Genomic DNA, 20,940 nt, shown 5'->3' with positions numbered 1-20,940 from the left:
CCTCTGAGTCAGCCCCCCTCAGGGCCAAGTTTAGCCTCTGACTGACTGGCTAATGTGGTTGCCTGACCTTCCTGGGCCTCCACTTACCCTTCCATAAAATGGGGATAAAATATTGCCCTCCCTCTCCTGGGTGGCACGAGGCTCTAGTAATTACTATTTGGCAGGGTGCTGAGGTGCTGACAAACTCTGTCTGACACATTTCTCCTCAGCTCCTCCAGTCGCCACACCTCGCCTCCACTGGAGACCACGGCTGTGGGCAGCCCGCTGCAGCCGTGCCCAGACCTCAACAGTGCTCCACACGCGAGCAGGTGCCTCTCTGCTGGGGTCTGTCTCTGTCTGTTTGTGGCTCCTGTCAAAACAAGAGACCCGCCTACCCTTCTGCTAATACCTGGGCTTGGTGGAGGTGGGAAACCTACCCGCCATTCCGGGACCCTGCTGCACCTGCAAGGCTGCGTGGGGCTGGGACACCCAGAGGAGGCAGCCCCCGCCTGGAGGCAGCCATGCGGTGTCCTTCTCGCTGAGGAGGGGCCCAGCCAATCAGGGCCCTCTCTGGACCCGGTGATGACGACATCAGAGGACCCGAGCCCGGCCCAGCCTGGCGGGACGAGTGAGCTGAGGTGGGTGCTACGCGTCTGGGTATGCAGGGAGAGGAAAGGGCCCCCGGTGGGAGAGGGGTGCAGAGGGCAGAGCTAGGCTTGCCCCAATCCTCCCACCGGGGAAGAAAAGGGAAAGGCTCCTTTTCGAGGGAGGAAAAGTGGGTATCTTCTTTCAAGTTCCAAGGAAACTTTGAGGCTCCTATCCATCCGTTCTAACCTGTGAACCAGCCCCCATCACCACTCCTAAGGGGTAGGACAAGTCTCCTTGTGAAGCACGATGGTCTTTCATAGCTATGTTTCCCCCTCTGGTCTACCCAGAAGACTCATTTTTAGCCAATTTCATCCAGATAGGGAATACTGGGAAATGGGCAGCGTGGGATGTGGTACCCTAAAGTCCCGGCTGGGGTCCTTTGGGACAGCCCTGCAGGTGACTGAGTAATGGCTGGCCCCAAGTAGAAGGATGGAGAAAGAGCGAGCAGCTGTCAGGTGGTCCCTGGATGACTTTGAAATGCCCGTGTGCTCACCAGAAGCATGGGACCCTAATAATGGTAAGCTCTTTCAGCTGGCTGCTACCAGAACTCGGTCTTGTGTGTTGGGCATTTTCCTGGGATCCAGCTGTTTCTTTTGATGTACACCTTGCTTATTTGTACTGGCATACCTTCTACTCACCCCAAAAGCATCCCATTAGATGGTGGGCTTTGGCTTTCATCCCTGGCTAAATTCAGCTGCTATAAAACGCATGAGAGAGAGCCGAGACCTTTGCAGATGTCACCGCACACCTCCAGGCACAGGACATTGAATGCCAGTTTAAAATCCAGATCTCTTAACTCCTGAAAATGGGGGTGGGGGGAAGGAGGTCCATCCCAGGGGAGAAGCGAGATTGGGGAATGACGTCAGCAGCCTGTCTAGCTCAGTTTCCAGGCCCTGCCCTCTTTAAAAGTCATTGCTGTCTTTAGCCCTAGCGTGTTACGAAGTGACTTGTCAACGTCAGGGGAGCCGTGCAAAGAATCTTTGGCATGTCGTTAACCTCATTCCAACATGTAATTAGCCTAAGAGGCCTCCTCGCTGCCTCCATTCAGCGTTACATCATAAAGAACCAGCTCCTTTACTATTTGCAGGACACAGTGAAGACTTTAAAGAGTTAATTATGGCTCGCTAGAGCCTGTCCCCAAGAGCCCAAGATCCAGGAATTAAACTGTTTGCTTTCAAGTGTCAGTCTTCAAGACAGCATTCACGGGAACTTCCTTCGTGGGGTCTGAGAGCACACTGGTTTGCAAGCAGACCCTCCAGGGTACACAGTGGTGAGCTGGAGGAGGTCACTTGATTTGGGCCTTCCCCTAGTCTTGGCCATGTGTGTTTTAGAGATATCATCTGTCGAGTGTCGGAAAGAAAAGAGAACCAAGGAGAGCTGGAATTCTACTTAGCCACCTAGTGCCATGGGGCGAATCTGGCTGAAGCCATTTGTAATCTCTGAGCTGGAGAGCCCAGCAGTGTGGCCAGAGTTCAGAGGGAGTTCAACCCTAATCTGGATGTTACAATCTGAGCCAATCTAACCGTGCAGGCTCTGAGGACATTATTATCAGTCAAGTGTAATTAAAGATAACATAGTTTTATTAATCAGCTTCCTAAGGAGACTGTGTTTATCTGATGGCTGTGTGTATAATGTGTGCATGGAGTTGTGGGGGGGGGCTCCGTGCTGTGTGGGGTCGGTCTATGGGGAGGACAGGATGTCTTGGGGAGGGCATGGTGGATATGGGGGTGTGACTAGGAGTGGTATCTCGGTGTTATGTGGGCTCTGTACGTGAGGGGTGGGAGTATAGGTGGTAGCACTGATGGCCTGTGTGTGTGTGTGTGTGTGTGTGTGTGTGTGTGTGTGTGTTTGCTCAGGTTCACACAACTGGACTTGAAATTGTGCCCGTTTCTCTACTGTACCTTGCACTTGTCGGAATCCTGTTCCCAAAAAACAGACTTTTCCCTATTTGCACTTGGCTGCAGTCTGTGAGTTCCCAAATGCAGATTCCACCTGCAGGCCCCCTCTTTAGCTCCTAATTGTCAGTAGTTTTCAAGTCTTATCTCCAGACCTATCTTGACATGCCTCTAACGTCCATCACCTTAAACCAGTTTGTCAGTTGCAAGAGATCCCGAAAGAGCAGGACTCCCCCTGAACACTGTTTGGCCTGACCTGAAGTCAACTCCACCCACCTCAGGGCAGGAGGCTCTGAACTCCTGGGGGCCCCGACCCTGGAGCTGTGCTGCCTACAGTCTCCGTTCTGGTTTAAACTTGGTTAAACAGTCAGCGGTCAGCTGGGTGTCAGGTTGCCCCTCTCTGAGGGTGAGCAACTGCCCAGAGACCGAGGAACAGGCACAGAGCCAGCCTGGCCATCTCCACCCTTCCCTCCAGTCTGTTTGCAGTGTGAGAGACCCAGACCGGCCCGCTCTCTGCCAGGCAGTGTCTGCGGGCCAGCAGTACAACTCTCCGCTTGCCGTGGCTGGAAAGTTGACCCCAGCTGGTAATTTTCTCTCTCAGGAGGCCTTGTGCAAAAGCTGCCTTCTGTCTTAATGCAGACGTGCCACCTGAACTTTGCTCCAGGTGACAGCTGCAGGCTGAGGAGGGTACAAGCAGAAAGCTAAAAAGCTCAAGTGGCAGTTTCATTCCCCTAGGAGCAGGTGGCATTCTCCCCTGGGTGCTGAGGGAGGTGACCCTGCCAGAGCCCCACTCACACAGCTGGTGTACAAATATGTGCACCAGCTGGCAACTTCGTGACCACGTAAAGTGAGCCGTGGGGATTCCTGGATTCCTTTTGTTACCTGAAGGGGCACATTGGAGCTCAGGAAAAAAAGTTTGGATGAGGGAATAAGCATCTTCTCAAAATATTGCTGTAATTAAGATAATTAAGAACTATTGCCAAATATCGTGGCCTTCTCCTAACTCCCCAGGTTGATAAACTTTTGATGGATTCCAGGTAAGAGACTGAAAATGAAAGGATGGATGGATGAACATCTCCTATGTGCCAGATACATCTACCCATATTATTTCAATTAATTGAGTGAGTAGCTGGTATTATTCTCACTTTGCTGATTAGGAAACTAAGGCTTGGGTAAGTTTAATAGTCATAGTAATAATAATTTGTAGGAGTAGTATAGCCATAATTGATTAAGTATTTAATATATGCCAAGCATTGAGCAAAGTATTTTACATTATCTCATTTATTCCACACCAAAACTCTAAAAGTATCAATTTATTTACCCAGGCTTTACAATGAGGAAATTGTGGCTCAAGGAGATATGTAACTGGCTACCAAGTAAGAGCACTGAGATTTGAACCCACATCTACCCGCTTTTTCTAGTACTGGTTTTCCTTCGCTACTTTCTCATTTGGCTTTTTGCTCCTAGCAACACCATGTTTAGTTGTTTAATCACCTGAAAATGCTCAACGCTGTCTCATATCTCCCTGGTTCTTTGGGACCAAAGGGACAGCTGTTGACTCAAAATGAAACTGAATCCTGCCCACCAGTCTTTGCACAGGAAGAAGAAACTGAAACACTGTTTCATAAAAAGAGATGTGGGCAAGAACCAAAGAAGACCCCTGTCTTCATTTCCACCCCAGTACTCCCCGCCCCTGGACGTGCACCCTGGGGAGCGACAAGTTTCCAACCGGAACCTCCCCAGGCTTGCAAGTTCAATGCACAGGGGAGTCAGTGTTAATATGAGCCTCTTTCCAAACTTGAGGGCTCTCCCCTCAGATTTATAAGTACTGGGAAAATCACTGGTTTTTGGTGAGGATATGATGACAAACTCTGAGAAAGGGACAAATCAGGAAAATTCATAATAGTGATAGACTGAAATTTTGGAAAAAGCCTAATGCCTAAATTCATATACATTCTGTGTTTACAACCGAGACTATGTCTAGAGTTCCTGGGCAAAACCAAACTCGGGAAATGTCAGTATAATTTGGACCATTGTACTTTTTAACAGCAAACTGAACTGTGGAAAGTCGTAAAAGATTGCAAGGAAATAGCTATTTGGAAACAATATTAGTTCACATTTGGCGGAAGAAGAAAACCCAGCAACAAGCTCCCCTAAGAAATAACAGCGTGATGCTAGAAAAATACGTGGACAAGTAAGAGAAAAATCAAAGTTTTCTGTTGCTGACCTGCACACGTTTGCCCAGGAAAAGCAGCCAAGATCCAGGGAAATGCCTCAAACTCAAAGTCCTTATCACCTGGCCAGAGACTCCCCTAATTCATAACCAGGATTCAGAACTCCAGGGCCAACCTTCCACAAGCAGTCTTGGGGGGCCCCCGCCTCGTTTTCTCCTCCTACTCTCCTTCGGGTCATCCCAGACATCCCAGAGCCTAGTGGCCAGGCCATCCAAGGATTGAATCCTGACTCTGCTACTTCTTAGCTATGTGACCTTGGGCAAATTACTGAAGCTCTTTGAGCCTCAGTTTCCCCTTCTGTAAAATGAGGATAATAACAGCCCCTACTCCTTCAGTTGTTGTGTTTGGCACATAATAAGCAACCATTTTTAGCTAGTCATTCCAATTTCCATGGCCCAGCTCAAATGCCACAACCCACAGGAAGCTTTTTCTGATGGTTGCAGCCCTTACTGACCACACTCTCTCTGAAATCCTACAGTCCCTAATGCAAAGTTCGGCTTGGAATTATACACTACCTCTAGGTGTTTCCTCATGAACTCTCTTAGAGACACAACTAGGTCTTACTCTTTTTTTAATATTCCTGAGCATACTGGCCCATTAAAAAAAAAAAATATATATATATATATATATATGGTAAATATAGTAATTAAATACGTATATTTATTAAATAAAAAATAAATTAAATATATATTTTTGAATATATATATTGAATACATATAAATAAATATATATATTTAATTACTATGTTTACCACATTCGCATTTTAATATTTCTGAAATAGGGTAGGCTTTATAATCTATCTGCACATTTAACATAATGCCTTCTTTCCAAGATGATGCCCTAAATCAATGATGCGTACTATAATCAACAGCATCTTAGAAATAAGATTTGGTTGATTGACGAGGATAGATCTGCATGAGTCTGACCACAAATTTTCCCTAGCAATGCTCCTTACCCTCCACTCTCCACCCTCACACTTTTTGCAGCCCCCATCCCTTGACCAAAGACGTGCCTTTGGATGACAACTGGCACGAGGGAGTTCAGTCTGGAGACGTGGAAGTCAGTGTGGTTACACACATTATCAAACTACGTGCGTGATCATTCCCACTGACAGGCAAGGAAACTGAGGTTCAAATAGCTAAGTCTACCCAGGAAATGTGGTGGAAGAGTAAGTCTTTAATGATGGAATTATTTGATTTTCTACTGAAAGCCTAACCTTCGTTAGCGGGGTTCCTGGATTCACCAAGTTAATTAGCCATTGCTGGAGGGACTGGTCCATTCAATCAAGATTTCAATGGCAGCACCATTAGCACCATGCTGTCCTCCAAGCAACAGCATGGACTGGCCATAGGAGTCAATGTCATCCATTTCTCAAATTGTTACCCCCAACAACTCTTTCAGAAATCAAGCCCTTGTACCTATGAGGGGACTGACATTTGGTAGGAAGACAACAGAAGAAAAGTCTGTCTTCATGAACCCTCCCTTTGAGAAGGCTTTCCTTGGCTGGGCCTCTCAGATCTGTGCCTTAAAAAGCCATTATTGCCTCAGATTCATTCAGGCTGACCCCAAACATGGCAACTTTGATTAGTTTGACTTCTAGTGTCCTTATAGGACAAAGAAACACAGTGGTGCAGATGTAACAGCTATTTCATAAGAATTATCATAATTCAACCTTACAATGACAAAACCAGTCTTCTTATCTTCATTTTCATTATGCGTCTGCCAACCATTGACTTTGCCACTGTTTAACCTCCCTAATGCCTTCAGTGCTAGAAGTCACACAAGGATCCATTGCTTCGTGAGGTTCATGGCCAAGGAGGATTATCAGGGAGCTACCTCACTGTTGCCATCTACTGAGCTGGGGCTCCTGGTCACAGCCTGAAGAGCTGAAGGATGAGATGGATATAGGGGACTGGGGAAAGATATCGCAAGAGGAAGTAAAGCAAGTACACAGTCAACCAACAAGAACTTCTTGAGTACCTCCTTGTGCTTAAGTCCATGCTGGGTGTCTTAGGGGACAATAGGTTTACAACTCTGGTTCTTACTTTCAAGGGCCCTGCCAGCAACACGGGATGCCCAAGAAAACTGGTATCTTAGATTCTGCCTCCTCTGGAGGTACCAAATCCTAGCACGATGGTGAGACTTGTAGACCCTGGAGCATCCGCCTAGGTCAAGTCCTGCTTTGTGTTCTACTGGCTGTGTGATATTGGGCAAGTTACTTGAACTCTTATGCATGTGTTCTCATTAGAAAAGTTTGGATAATAATAATGGAGCCTATGTTGGAGGAATGATGTAAGGATTCAGTGATTTAATACATGTAGCATGCCTAGACAGTTCCTGGCACCTAGTAAAGGCCTGATAAATGGGAGCGATTACCATTATTCATTGCAGAAAGGCAACATTATCCTACTCGGTACGGGAATGCTCAAAGATCAGCAATCTCAACCAACATCCACATTTCTCTCCAGAGACCACAATAGCTGCCATTGGGCGAGAACTGACTATGCACCAGAAATCAGAGTAAGCACTTCCAGATGAGGAACCTGAGGCCCTGAAAAGTGCACGCCTCATCAAATGTTCTCCAGGTGGCACATGCCAAGAGTTTGTTGTCATACACACTTGCTGACAGAACACTTTTCATTCTTCAATGTTGGAGCCAATAGAGCATCAAAAAGTAGAATTTCTCCAATAGACTCTTTTCTAAAAATAGTATTAGGATAATAGAGACAGGAATCCTGATGATTCCACCATCACCCTGCAAATCTCTCTTGCTAATGGCGTCATCTATGAATTTACCTAAATGTAGTTTTTTAATCTCCTTGTGTTTTCAGCCGGTTGGGCTGGTGGTCAGGGTGGCACAAAGAAGGGGAGAAGATATGACTAAAGAAACACTGGCCCAGGTTAAAGAGGGCAGGATCTAGGAAAAGCATGGAACCTATTATATCTAGCAAAAAGAATTGGGTATGTCAAGTGACTTGTCTTTGAATTTACTTCCATGGTACATGCATGTGTTGAGTGTTGTCTTTGTCCCAAGAACCATACTAGGTACCAGGGAGTCAATGAGGTACCAGAATTCCCACTCTACAGTGAGAGACAGACTATGCCTCCAATGGCCATAAGACCCAGGGATCTTGAACCAACAGAGAAGGAAGGATCCCCTCAGAAGGCAGTGCTGAGGCCAGAACAAAAGGAGAGAGGCTCAGGATGGCCTGAGCTCCTGTGTCTACAGTGTGGTTTTAACACCAGGCAGGCCTGCCTTCAACCCAGGCTTGGCCACCACCCAGCTGGGTGACACCCAGCAAGCCTGGAGCCTCTGTTTCTTCATCCAAAAAAAAAGAGGGTAGTGATAGCTAATTCCCAGGGTGATTGTGAAAGATAACCAAGGTAAGACAGGTGAACATTCTAGCACAATGCTTGGCACATGGTAGATGTTCCATGTGTTTATGATTCTTTCTTCTATGACCCCACGCAACCACCCCAGGAGCACCCAGAGATTGGGTATCATGGTAGTTAAGAGGCCGGGCTCTGGAGGCAGGCTGCCTGGACTAAAATACTTGTTCTCCCATTTATGAGCTGTGTGACCATGGGCAAGTTACTTAACCTTTCTGTGCCTCAGTTCCCTCATCTTTAAAACGGAGATAATAAGCAACTCCCCATCAAAGAGTTGTGAGAATTTAATAGCATGAACGTATTGAAAGATAAGCTGAGGCATCTGTAAAATTTTCAAGTGTTTATTTGAGCAAACATCAACTCCAGGTGGGCATCACCAAACTGAAAGTGGTTAGGAGCACTCCACCGACAAGAGCTGGGGGAGGGCCTTTTACAGAGCAGACGCAGAAGCAAAGTAAGGGAATTATTTGATAGGCTAGAGCTTACGCGCTTGCCTTATTTGGGAAAGGCTACTTGGCAGTTGTAACAGGTGGCTTTTAAATTCCGTTTTTTCGGATATCAGTGCATTCAAAATGGCTCTCAAGACATTAGAGCAACTCAAGTCTAGTGGCCTCCTTGTTTAATTACTTGGACGAATCTAACAGCACACCAATAAACCTCCCCGGGTTTTACTTCATTTAATTCACCCAACAACCCTGTAAGAGATGTGCCCTTCTTCCCCATTTCACAGATGAGGGAACTGGGTGGTAAGGACATCAAATAAGCTTCCCAGGCTCACCCCCCGGGCAGGTGGCAAAGCAGGGATTCAAACAGAAGAAGCCTCCTTCCAGAATCTGGTCTTAGTCACTACGTTGCTCTGATGAGCCTAATTAAGTGTTACCTGTTATTACTGTGCAGTTGAGACATCAGGAGGCTAGGCTGGAAATTCTAAAACGCTCCATACCTTCTTCTGCGCTCCTCTTCCGCAACCCCCACCCCCACCTCTTGCCTTCGATAGACATTCATAATATGGTTGTTATAAACTGAGTGTTTGATGTTGTCGAAGATCTCCACTCCAATCAAATTTAAGTCAGTGTGATAGTTAGAGTTAATTAGAGTCAAATTCCTCTTTTATTTTGGTTTTATCTTAATCACCCCTTTTATCCACTGATCCAGAAGCCTGTAATTTCCCGCATAGGCCCTCAGAGATGCCATATTATGCATTCAGGACCAGAAGACAAACAGAGTTTGTTGTCACATGTATCGACTGCCAGAAAACTTTTCACTCTGAAGTAGTTGAGCTGAGACAGCGTAAGAAAAATTAGTGTCCTTTCTCCAAAAGACTGTTTTCTAAAAACAATAGCAGAATACGATGCTTTCCTTGCAAACCTCTTTACTGAGAAGGGTGTATGTGTGCAGATTCAAACACAAGAAGCATTTCAGAAACCAGGGACGAGACTGGAAATGGCCAGCAGCAGGGGATGTGGTGGGTAGGACCATCTTGATTCACTAGACACCAAGCAGCAAGAGGCAAACCACAGAATTTTAGAGCTTAAAGGATTCGCAAAGACCATCTAATCCAGTTCTTTGCAAACTCTTTTTAATTGCAGATTTTTTTGTTCAAAGGAAATCCTACCCTGGAGATTTATATAAAAGCTGAGGTGCTCTCATTGAATCAGGGAGGAGAGGTCTAGAGCCTGAGCCCCTGGGCTCCCGGCCTCCCATCCCCAGTAGTTCCCCTGAGGGCTCCCGGGAACCCCTGGAGTTTCCCAGGATTTGTCCCGGTGAATTTGAAGATCTCAATTCTAATCCAAACTCCTTTCACCACAGGAGGAAATAAGCCCAGAGAGGCTATTGGACTTGCCTGAGGTTACACAGCAAATCAGTGTGGCCTTATCTTCCTTCAACAATTTTTCCATGACACCTTGAGTCCTCCAATGAACTGCCTTTTGTTTCTCCAGACCACGCGTGTTTGTATTTGTGCGCTTGTACCTGTGCCCAGAGTTCCCAAGAAAACCTAACAAACAAGTCCCTGCTCTCACTTTAAAGCTTGGAGTCTGGACACAATGTCTTGGCTGCCCAACAGAGCTGGAAGCACATTGCAAAGAGGCATAGCGTTATAAACGCCGTCCCGCAGGCAACCGGGAACAGTACATTTCACAGCCTAAATTAGGTCGTGTTTCTGCTCTGGGCCGGGGGGTGAGGTATTACAAAGCGGGTAGTTCTCAGCGAGACACCTGAGCTGGCATGCAAGTTAGGCCCCCAACCTCATAGCTGCAGACATCTGACTGGGCCACTAAACTTCTTCCTCTCTCTGTCCATAAGGGAGGGGAAGGGAGAAAGCCTCCCCATGGCTCATTGCATCCGAAGACGCTGGAAGTTAGACGAGTTCATGTGTCTGATGGCTTTGAGAGACCAAGTAGAAGAAAGACCCCACGTCCTTCCTACAAGCTGATTGTTGCCTTCGTCCAGTTGCAAGGCACGGCTGAGGAAGTGGTAGAGAGGGGGGTTTCTCACTGATGTTCTCTCTCGAGGAAAACAGCTCACAAGGGGCTTACTCAGGGCTTCCCTCACATAACCTCATGTGACCCCCAGCAGCCCAGTGGGTAGGTACTTGTTTGCATTAGAGCTAGTTAAGTTATTAGCTAGCCAGTTAAGTTATTCAAGGTGACACAGCTAGAAAACAAAGGACCTAGAATTTGAATCCCAAACCACCTTGCTACAGAGCCTGTGTTCTTAACCCCCGCCTCATCCTGCCCCTGCTCTCTGCCACGCGGAGGGGAAAAGAGAGAATGACGCGATTTCCACAAGTGCAGGACTCCGCCAGCCCAGGAGGGAGGCGGCAGAGACAGGCATCAGGGCTGGATTGCCAGTTTCCCCTCCAGTTTGCACCAACGAGAATTCCCAGCAAACGCAGGGCACTTCCAGCAAAGCTCTCAGAGGCAAGAATTCTCAGCTTGTTTACTGAGTCCCCTGGAAAGGGGGGAGGGCAGCGGGGGCGGGGGGGTGGTGGTGAGCTGGGCACAAAAACAGGATAAAGGTAAACTTTCTGCATCTGAGAACCATTCCCCCCCTCCAAGGAGCCGTGTCACACTGTATGTCACCGTCATCAAAGGGGCTGTGCATAAACCTGAAAAACCAAACGGACCTGTCTGTAGGTGTTACTTATATCACAAGGCTACAGGTGGCCTTTATTTCCACCGAACGCTGGTGCTGGGAGCGCCTGCCTTCTCTTGCCTTGAAAGCCTCCTCTTTGGACCTAGTCACCCACCGCTGTCCTCACGTAAGCACCTTTTCTTTGCTTTTTTGGATGAATTGTAAGGGGCGTCAGGGCTTAGAGCCCCGGGCTGGGGCCTGGGTCTGTTCATCTGGTCTCCAGCTCCGGATCGCCCCCCCCACCCCCCACTGCCAGTTCCATCAGTCACAATGCCTCCTGGGAGCTGTTTGACGGGGATTTAAATGCTTGCCTGAGAGTCATTTTTGCCTCCTCGGGCTGCGTAGCCACCCCCTCCTCGGCAGCCCCCACGCGCTAAGCCAAGGGCGACTAGCAGAGAATACGTACAGGCACTCAATTTTCTACCCATTCCTAAAACAGTCTTTCGGAATAGGAGCTAGATTTTGCACCCCAAAAATAGTCAGCTTCAAGGAAAGCCCACCAGCCCCCTGGCTAAACTCCTCCTTCTGCCGTCGGCCTGCTCCCGGCTCCCCCTTGATACAGAGAAGAGAGCTGCCTTGTTACAGTTGGGGCATTTTTCAGGAATTTGTCTGTACATAATAGCTTAAAAGAGGCGCTTTTTTGCCCTGTCACACCACCTCAGTATAGACGGCTTCCAGAAAATCAATGGTTAGGGTTTTTCCACTGCATTCTCAGACCTTTTCAAAGACTCTGCAGTATGTGGGGTTTGCGTGCATTTGCCCCCTGCTGGCCGCCACCGGTAGCACATGCCCCCTTCTCCGCCTGAAGCTGGGGACCCACGTTTGGATGGACTAAAAATTTTACAAGCTGGAAAGGATGTCAGAGGTCATTAAGTACAACCTCTTTATTTTACAGATGAGGAAGCTGGGGCCCAGAAAGCTAAAGTGATTTAGGGAGACAGCTTTGTGTTTTAGTCTAAAGACCCAGGGAGAGGAGTTGTTTGCTCCTCTGAGTGAAGGCTTAATTCTTTGTCCTTGTGTTGTCTTTGAGAATGTTTTTCATGACTCAAGGTATTCTAGGAAGGCACTTCCACAGTTTGGTTGTCCTTTTTTCTCAGAAGTCACCAGAGTAGGAACCTTTTTGATATATTGCTGGCAGTTGACTCTCCCCTGCTCTGGCGTGGACATCGATGTATTATGCCCAGAGTCTTGCATATGTGATCTGATTTTATTAAATCCTCAGGACATCCTGAGGATGGAGTGTTAAAATCCCATTTTAAAGATGAGGCATTTTAAAGATGAGTTCAGAGAAGAGCATGGGTTTTTATAGACCGCATCTCGTATGAGACAAACAGAATTCTGACAGGCTGGGTACTAAGACACCTAAGTGTCCCATGTCCCTGGTCCTTGTGGGTGGCAGAGGCAGGATTTAACCCCTCAAGGATTTCGTCCAAAGCCGATGAGCTTTGCATTGAAACCCCCAGTAAACCGTGTGGCTTACCTTCTGTGGGTCTTTGCCACACCTTTGGAGAAACAACTAAGGACAAACGAACTAGCAAGCTCCCTAAACAAGCTAGGGGAAAATGAGGAGTCCCTTGGCAAGACATGAGCAAGTCCATTTCTCTCAGAAGAACAAATATTCAAGCACTCCAGTTCTTTCACTGCAAGCGTCAAAATAATCCACCGAGATTTCCCCCCATGTGTCCCTCCTTAGGGAGGTCCAAAGTGCAGGAAATTGACCCTGCTTTGCCCCCAGGACTTGGGACCCGGTGGGCACTTAGGTGTCGCTGAGGCTTTGGAGGAGGAAAAACTTCTTCCCAGTGGGACTGCCCAGATGGTGGGATCAGGGAAGGCCCTTCTTGGCCCCTCATTTCATGGTTTCCACCCTCATGGCCTTGTTCTGCCTGGTGATGTTTTAGTGCATAAACAGCCAATGTGTAGATGCTTAATTGGGTGGATTTTTGGTCACATGCCCAGAGTGAAGTTGATGATCTCTGCCAGGGTCAGGAAGGAATTTTCCTCCTCTGGCAACCTGGCCAAGCCTGGGTGGTTTGCTCCATCCCCTCTCTCTGGAAGGCTGAGCAAATGTGCCTGGTTGATCAGGCCATGGGCAGCACACCTGTGATTGCTGCCTCTGACTCGTGTGGGGGCAAGAAGCCCACAGGCCCGTCCCTCTGACTGTGCGGACCCTCCCTGTGCACGCCTGGTGAGTGAGCCGGCTCTCAGAGGGGTTAGGAAGCCAGTGGAGGCGTCAGGGACCCCCGCTTCCCTGCTATCACTGTTTCATTCCGAAAGATCCCTGAAGTCAGCCTTTCTCGCGCGTGGAAGGGAACCCACCTGATTCCTTTCCCTTGTGTGGATTGTACTTGAGCCTTTCCGACTGATGAGCTAGCTACAATGGTGGCTGGGGGAGACCGATTCCAACAGCTGTGGGTGTGTGGATGCCCAGTGAGTGAGGGTGCAAAGCACTTAAGAGAGCTGGCTAGCCCAGGAAAGAATGTCCAGAGCCCACTGCTGAAAGTAGTGGACATAGGAGGGAAGGGAGAAGAGGAAATCGGGGGGTCTTCGCAGAGCTAGAAGTTTAATCCCCGTGTGTAGTGGTTGGATTTGACTCCAATTTAATGAGCTTGTTTGACCACGATACCCAGTATAACCGACTTCTATGCGTATGTGTGTGGGTGCGCATGCTGGGATGTGCCGGGCCATTCGGGTGGATGCCTGCAGAAAATCGTGGAGCCAGGGCACACCTCAGGGGCCCCGCATCAGCATGGTCATCTAGTAAGTGAAGAGTGGGGGCACAAGAGGCAGAGTCATGACTTCCAGCCAGTGCTCTTTCCATGATGAGAAGCCAGCCCCTCAGAACACAAAACATGCGCCTAGGACCCTCCCTAAGTATCCCCTCTTGTCCTGCTGCTGACTCGAGGTCTAACCCAGTGCTTCTCAACCATTTTTTCATTGTCGTTCCCAACTAAGGAGGCTTTTTAGATAATTTTGTCATAATCATTACCCCCCCCATTGAGGTACTTACTGTATATCGTTTATGCACTGTGGCCCTTTAGATGGTCATGAGACATAATAATGTCTACGATTTTTTTTTTGACCCCCAAGAACTAATTTTTCCCTTCTAGGGCCAACCCCATTGGGAACGCACGGTCAAACTTCAAGCCTGGGTCTACCTACATACTGCTGGACCTCAATGTACTGGCAGAGATGGGGCCCCACACAGCTGGTTCTTTCCCCCACCCTCACCTTCTGTTCCACCTACATTAAAGAACTCTTACGAGCTGAACTGTTCAATTATTGCAAGGACTTTCAAGGGCCTAGGAAGCTAAGCTACTGAACACGAAGCAGCCATTATTCCTGAACGCTCACACCTAGCGCTCGCTAAGTGGCCAAGCTCTTTTGTGGAAAGCCCAGAGTTAATAATACATTCTCCAAATAGAATAGCAGAAAATAAAAAATAAATCTGCTGCTTTTATGAAAGACATTTTTTTCCCAAGAAGCAAGAAGTAATTGCAGAAATAAAAATAGCCCTCGGTACACCTGAGAGAGAGTCCTTTAAGAAAACTCAGTGGATAGAATTCACCACAGAAGGCATTACTAAAGGGAATCAGATCCGGTGCTGTGTAGAGCAGTAGGGAGACTGCATGCAGGTCGAGTGAGCAGGTTGGTGTAAAGAGGAAAAGAAATCCTTAAAAGAGGTAAATATCCTATTGATCAGAAATATTCCTAATGTTTGATGATCAAATTCAATTTACCAAATGACTTTTGAGAGCTATTTATGTCAGGTGTGAGCGAGGAACTGCTCACTGCTGCTACTGTGATTTTTACTGGGAGGATTTCTAATTGATGGGAAAGCCTGGGGACAGTTCTGTTTTCTTCCATGTGGAGTTCACCCCTCCTTTCTCCAAACACCTCCATGAAGGTCATGCCAGAGGTCGGCCATCTTATTCCTCAGTTTTCTGAGACTTTACCTTTAGCCCTCACTTACGGGAGCTTTTTCTGAGGTCAAGTCCAGAATGCAGAAGGGGGGCTTTGGGCTCCAGGAGCCCTTCCCTCCCTCGTAACCTCCCACCCCCATCCCTCTTCATCCTACCTCCCGCTCAGGATATAAAACCAGCCAATCCGTGGGAAAATCACAGTCCAAACTCAGACAGCCTTGACCTCTGTTTGATATGGTTCCCAGGGGGAGATCCATGAACATGATAATCCACTGGGCCGGTTAACCCTCTCTGGGAACCAGAAAGGAGGCTTCCCAGTGGGGTCTGGTGACTCTCCAATGATGGCCTAGAAAGGGTGCCAGAGTGTGAGAATTCGAACTCAGTTATTTCTCTGTAACAGGAACGCAGTTCTCATGCACATTTGATAATAATTTGCAAGCACCCCCAAAGAATTGGTCTTTGATTCTGGAATCACATAACCCCTGCCCTTCTCAGTATTGGGGTTCCATTTGATATGTAAGTGTGTTAGGGATGTGTCTGTAGGCAGATGTGACTGTGAATGTTTCTAGAAAAGGAAGCAGATGAGCCAAAATTTGGAAACCTTAATAACTCGCTACAACATAATGTTGACAGCCATTGGCAGTATGAACTTGAGCAAGTTACACAAATTCCCTGGGCCTTAATGGTCTCAACTACACAATGATGGGGTGAAGGGAAAGACTGGACTAACTCCGGACTTTCCAACATGTGGTGCTCACACCCCTCATGATACAGGAAATAGATCTGGTCCGGGGTAGGCAAACTTTTATTTCGAGGGCAGGGTCGTTAGTATTTTAGGATATACAGGCCAAAAGGCAAAAAGTGATTATAGTCGGTGGGTACTTACGTAACCATTTAATACGTAACTATTTGCAAATGTAAATCATTTTTAGTTGCGGACCGTTCACACATAGGCGGTGGGCTGGATATGGCCTGTAAGTTGTGGTCTGCTGACTTCCGATTTAGGTGATGCATGGACCAACAGTTTTTATTTAAATGCTGTGTCTTTATTTTTCTTCATGTTAAAAGGAGACAGACTTTCCTTCTATAATGGTGATACAAAGTTTTCCTTTTAAATAAATGTAGTTGTGTTAAAAGAAAAAGGGAGTTGATTTTTTTTTAAATATTAAGTAAATCATCGGGATGGTAGGCAAACGACTAAAGTTTGCAGAACACTGAACTAGAGGATTAGTAAGCCCCCAGCCGTCTGAAAACTCTATATGCTTAACATCCCAAGATCCAGAATCCAGTCTTTGTTCTACCAGCTGTGTGACCTTGAGCTGCTGGGTCCCCTTTGCAAAATGGCGGCAGAAGCACCCTATCTCATCAACATTATTGTGATAACCAGAAAAGAGAAGTTGGGCGAACAGATTTTTCTAATCTACCAAACATGAATTCATCCCCCCCCCCCGAATTGTGAGAATATGGGAAGCAGCAAACTTGAAAGATGAAAACAGCGTGGGCAAGAATGCACGCAAGTGAGGGCCCCAAGCCCATTCCGTTCTGCCCTCTTTCCAGCCTTAACCAGACACCTTCGCCCAAATCTTCCTCCTCACCAGTGTATGCAGGGAGGAGAGCCCTGTGATTAGGATCACGACTTCTTAAGTGGATAAACCCGAGTTGTTGCGCAAACCCCACCATCTGCCGACCGGGTGGTGTGGGGTATATTACCTAAAACCTCACAGCATCCATCCTATCGCTAAAACAGACCCTGTCTCAGGGTTTGTGCCGAGGAGACCATGAATAATAAACAGAGGGTTGTAAAGCGCTCAGCACAGAGCCCGAAGTTAGTAAGTAAATGTTCCAATTATCACAGGTCCTCACTCTCTGAACCAAAACCCTGGGACTAGATGTGCTGCAGAAATCGGAATTCCTCGGGTATTAGGGAGGTTATACAGTATATATACTGCCGGATACAGAATACTCTTCTCAGGGTATTCCTTCTGGGAATCATATGTATGTCTCATATGATTATTCATAAAGAATAAATAAAACTATAAAACTATATAGCATATGAATCATGTATAATATGTTGCTTATGTACATATGTGTGTGTGTATGTACGTTTAGTGTATGGTTTATATGCTGTATATAGATGTATGGATGTAATATATATAACAGTATATAAAACTATATAACATTAATTTAGGACTGGTTTTTGTTTTGTTCTGTTTTGTGTTTTGCTGGGAAATAAGCTTGTAAACACACACACCATACTTTCAATTTCAGAGCTTTTGGATTTCAGAATTGTGGGTAAGGGTTTGGGGGTGTATTAAGGTATAGCAACCCTTGCCCAGCCTTCAAAAGCATACAGTTAAACGTTATAAGCCAGAGTTCAGGGGTCAGATGTGAGCAGGTAAGAAAAGTAAAGAAAGATGCAGTATTGTGTCATAAGAGCCTCCATGTCAAGCCCTGAGCTTTGCCACTTACCGGCCATGTTACGTGGGCAACTGTCTCAACCCCACTGTCTAGGTTTTCTTATATATAAGATGGGGACAGATGTACAAACCTCACAGGATGTGGCAAGGATTGAATAATGTCGCTGTGGCAAGCACTTAGAGGGGTGCTTGGTTCCTAGGAGGCAGTGTGTATGTTATTAAAAACCAACTGTGCCCCACCGGGGCTCCTGCAGTGTGGCCCTTGTCTGCCTCCTCACAGCCCTCTCCTGCCGTTGTAGGGTGATGTTGGACTCAGTGACACACAGTAGCTTCCTGCCCAACACTTCCTTCTGCGACCCCCTGATGTCGTGGACTGATCTGTTCAGCAATGAAGAGTATTATCCTGCCTTTGAGCATCAGACAGGTGCGTAAATCCAGAGAAGCCCATCTGAGCTGGGAAGAGCTGGGGCAGGAGCGGGTGCTGGCCTCTAGGAGGCAGAAAGGCCATGCTGGGGGCCTGAAAATGCCAGCTCTCACCAGTGTTCAGGGCCGAGGACTGGAGGAGGTCTGCGCGGCAGGTAGGGCAGCTTCTGTGGAGAAAAGCACCGGAATGCTCACCCTAAGCTCTTCCCAGCTCTGTGGCCTTGGGCAACTCTACTAACGTCTCCAAGCCTCATTTTGCTAACAGATGATCTTTCCAATCTCTTGGAGTTATTATATTTAAGCGCTGCAGTGGAAAGAAACCTTTAGCCCAGAACCTAGTACACTGTGATTGCTTGTTCATCGTGGTTTTAGCTAACATTTGCTGAATACTAGCTATGGTTCAGGCCCTGTGCCAAGCACCCATCTCATCCTTACAGCAGCCCTATGAGAAATGAAGAGTTATTATTTCCACTTTATAGATGAAGAAACTGAGGCACAGAGAGGTCAAGTGACTTGTCCAAGATCTTATAGTTAAGTTTCATGCAAGTTGACTTGAACACCTGTACTCTTAACTATCCTACATGGTCATCTTATAAATGATGTTACCCTATGGTTATTGATATTAATATTACTGTTTTTCTCTGAGCTTCTATTTCCTTATCCCTAAAGCAGGGATGATGAGAATCACTGTGAGGATTAAGGGAGCCAAACTGCATAAAATATATAGCTTGGCCCAAAGCAAGTGCTCAGTAAACATGAATCCCCATGCTGTCCACCAGGCCTCTCTTCCCACCCTTCCTCCTTTCTCTGCTGGTCTTCTCCACCTAAAAAGGAAGCATGGGGCCTTGTGCAAATCCCATGCCAGAGGGGGGCCAGCTGAGCTTTGCCCCAGCATCTCTCTGAGGGCCTCTGTCCCCAGGTGCTCTGGTGACTGCACGTCACAGCAAACCTGGCAGAGTGCTCGCAGGGCAGGTGCACGCCCCGAGGCTGGTGATGCAAGTCCTAATCAAGCTGTCAGTCCTCACGGGACCTTAACCCTGTGCATCCCAGCTGGGCACGGTCCACATTCAGGAGTGGGAGGCAGGTGGGTCCAGGAGAGGCCTAGCCTCTGAGGATGCTGCAAACTGTCCCCCACCAGAAGGAAGCCCCTGCCTCCAGGCCAGAGGCCAGGGCATCACACACAGACTCACGGTGCTTACCTCCGTAATGCAGTCCCACACCTGCTCCCACCACCAACACATGTGCACACGCATGCACGTGGTGTCTCTCACCCTCTCTGAAGGGTCCGGAGTCAGCCAGATACATAATCCAATTCTCCCTTAGGCCTAAGAAACACTTTGATTCCCAGAAAATGATGAAGAACGTCCTCTATTTCTGCCCCTCGATATTTAGCTGAGGCTAAGTTTGAAGGAGGAAAATGAAGGCTTTTGTGTTCCCATTGTCTCCCCCTATGTCCCATGATGGCAGGGCCCAGAGAGAAGGTCCTTCTCTCCACACATGCATAACCCAGACCTGCCATCCCAGGAACCCCCTCTTCCTGCCTATTCTGCCAGGTGGCAGCTGGCGAGGGGGCAGGAAGGAATGGCCCGTCTGCCCCAGGGAAGTGTTCCAGGCATTGGAGCCCAGACTTTGGAGCCGGACAGCCTCAATGCAAAGTCTGGCTTTGAGATTTAGTAACTGTAGCATTGTAACTTCTCGGGCCTTAGTTTTCTCATCTGTAAAATGGAGATAGCAGTAATGCCTACCTCGTAGAATGGTTATCGGGGTGGTTTGTTAATACATGGGAAGTTCTTGGGACAAGGTCAGGGGCAGGACAAGCTCACATGCACGCTTAAAAAATGAAGGACTAATTTCAATTTGGGAAGATGAAAAGGCCTGGAGACGGGCAGAAGTGACGGTTGGCACAATCATGTGAATGGACCTAATGCCACTAAGCTCTACACTTAAAAAGAGTGAAAATGGTAAATTCTAGGTCTATTTTACCTCAGTAAAACCACCACCACCACCACCACAACAAAAACCAAGGGTTAACAGAAGCCATCACCAGGAGGATTACCAATGGGGCTGATGCCTGACATCTCAGACATAAAGACACAGCTTTCTCCTGTCTGAGGCCTCCGCATTTCCAACAGTGTAACAGGAGGTTGGACAAGGTCATTGCTAAGACCCCTTCCAGAAGCTTCTCTGATTCCTGCATCACAGATATAGCCCTCTTCTCCCACCACCCATTGAGAGAAGACAAAGTCTCACCAAGGCATGGGGACGATGAAAATAAAATATCTTGCAGGAGTAACCCTCCCTGTGGGTGGGGTCCCGCGTTTGACTTGCCACCTGGCTCTCAGGATTCCCGAAGGAGCTGAATGTCTCTGACCTCCTAAAGGTGGAGAGAAGTTGGATGTGAAAGGGTAGTCGAGAGCTGCCTGGGCACTGGGTAGGCCCTGTAGGCCCTGGCTCTCCTCAGAGCCCCCGCGGTGGGAGAAGTGCCTGGCCGGGCCTCTGTATTTTCTCTCCCGGAGACGCAATGCCTCCGTCAGAGAGTCTGCAGGGTTCTCTCTGAGAGGGAGGCAGCAGGGGGCAGCCAGACTCGCATCCAGACACTGCTCTGCGGCCCTCTTGAGAGATTCCACTTTGAATTCACAGTTGTCCCCGTGGCAGCTTCCTGTCCGAGTCTGGGTTCCCACGGGGGCTGGCGCTGCCTCTAACCACCGGACCGTGACCTTGGCAGGCTTTTCCTAATAGCTCTGAGATACACTTTCCTAGCTGGAGCAGCATGTGCCTCCTGGGTTGGGAGGCCCGATGTATCACATACAAAGTGTTTCGGGAAACGCCGGGCACTTGGTAGGTGCCCACCATTGCCAGGAACCCCTCACAACTCCCAGTGAGTGGAAAAACAGCTCAG

General features: G+C 47.8%; 1 protein-coding gene across 3 annotated transcripts in view; it reads left to right on the top strand.

Moving 5' to 3' along the window:
* The first annotated feature begins 217 nt into the window (after nt 1-217).
* Nucleotides 218-20,940, top strand: part of ELF5 (E74 like ETS transcription factor 5) — a 41,890-nt gene continuing 21,167 nt past the window's right edge. The window contains exons 1-2 of one of the 3 annotated variants that reach the window (XM_044389026.3): nt 218-617; nt 17,918-18,042. In XM_044389026.3, coding sequence (XP_044244961.1) covers nt 562-617; nt 17,918-18,042 — 181 coding nt within the window. In that variant the 5' untranslated portion in view covers nt 218-561. Of the gene's footprint in view, nt 618-11,317; nt 11,409-13,277; nt 13,467-17,917; nt 18,043-20,940 lie in introns of those variants that run through there. The other 2 variants (XM_026512136.4, XM_057317552.1) reach the window with 2 other exon arrangements.

The sequence above is a fragment of the Ursus arctos genome, unplaced genomic scaffold (genome assembly GCF_023065955.2).
Source record: "Ursus arctos isolate Adak ecotype North America unplaced genomic scaffold, UrsArc2.0 scaffold_23, whole genome shotgun sequence".
Classification (NCBI taxonomy): Eukaryota; Metazoa; Chordata; class Mammalia; order Carnivora; family Ursidae; genus Ursus; species Ursus arctos.
The sequence above is the reverse complement of the archived record's forward strand: the minus strand, read 5'-3'. Positions and strand labels throughout refer to the sequence as shown.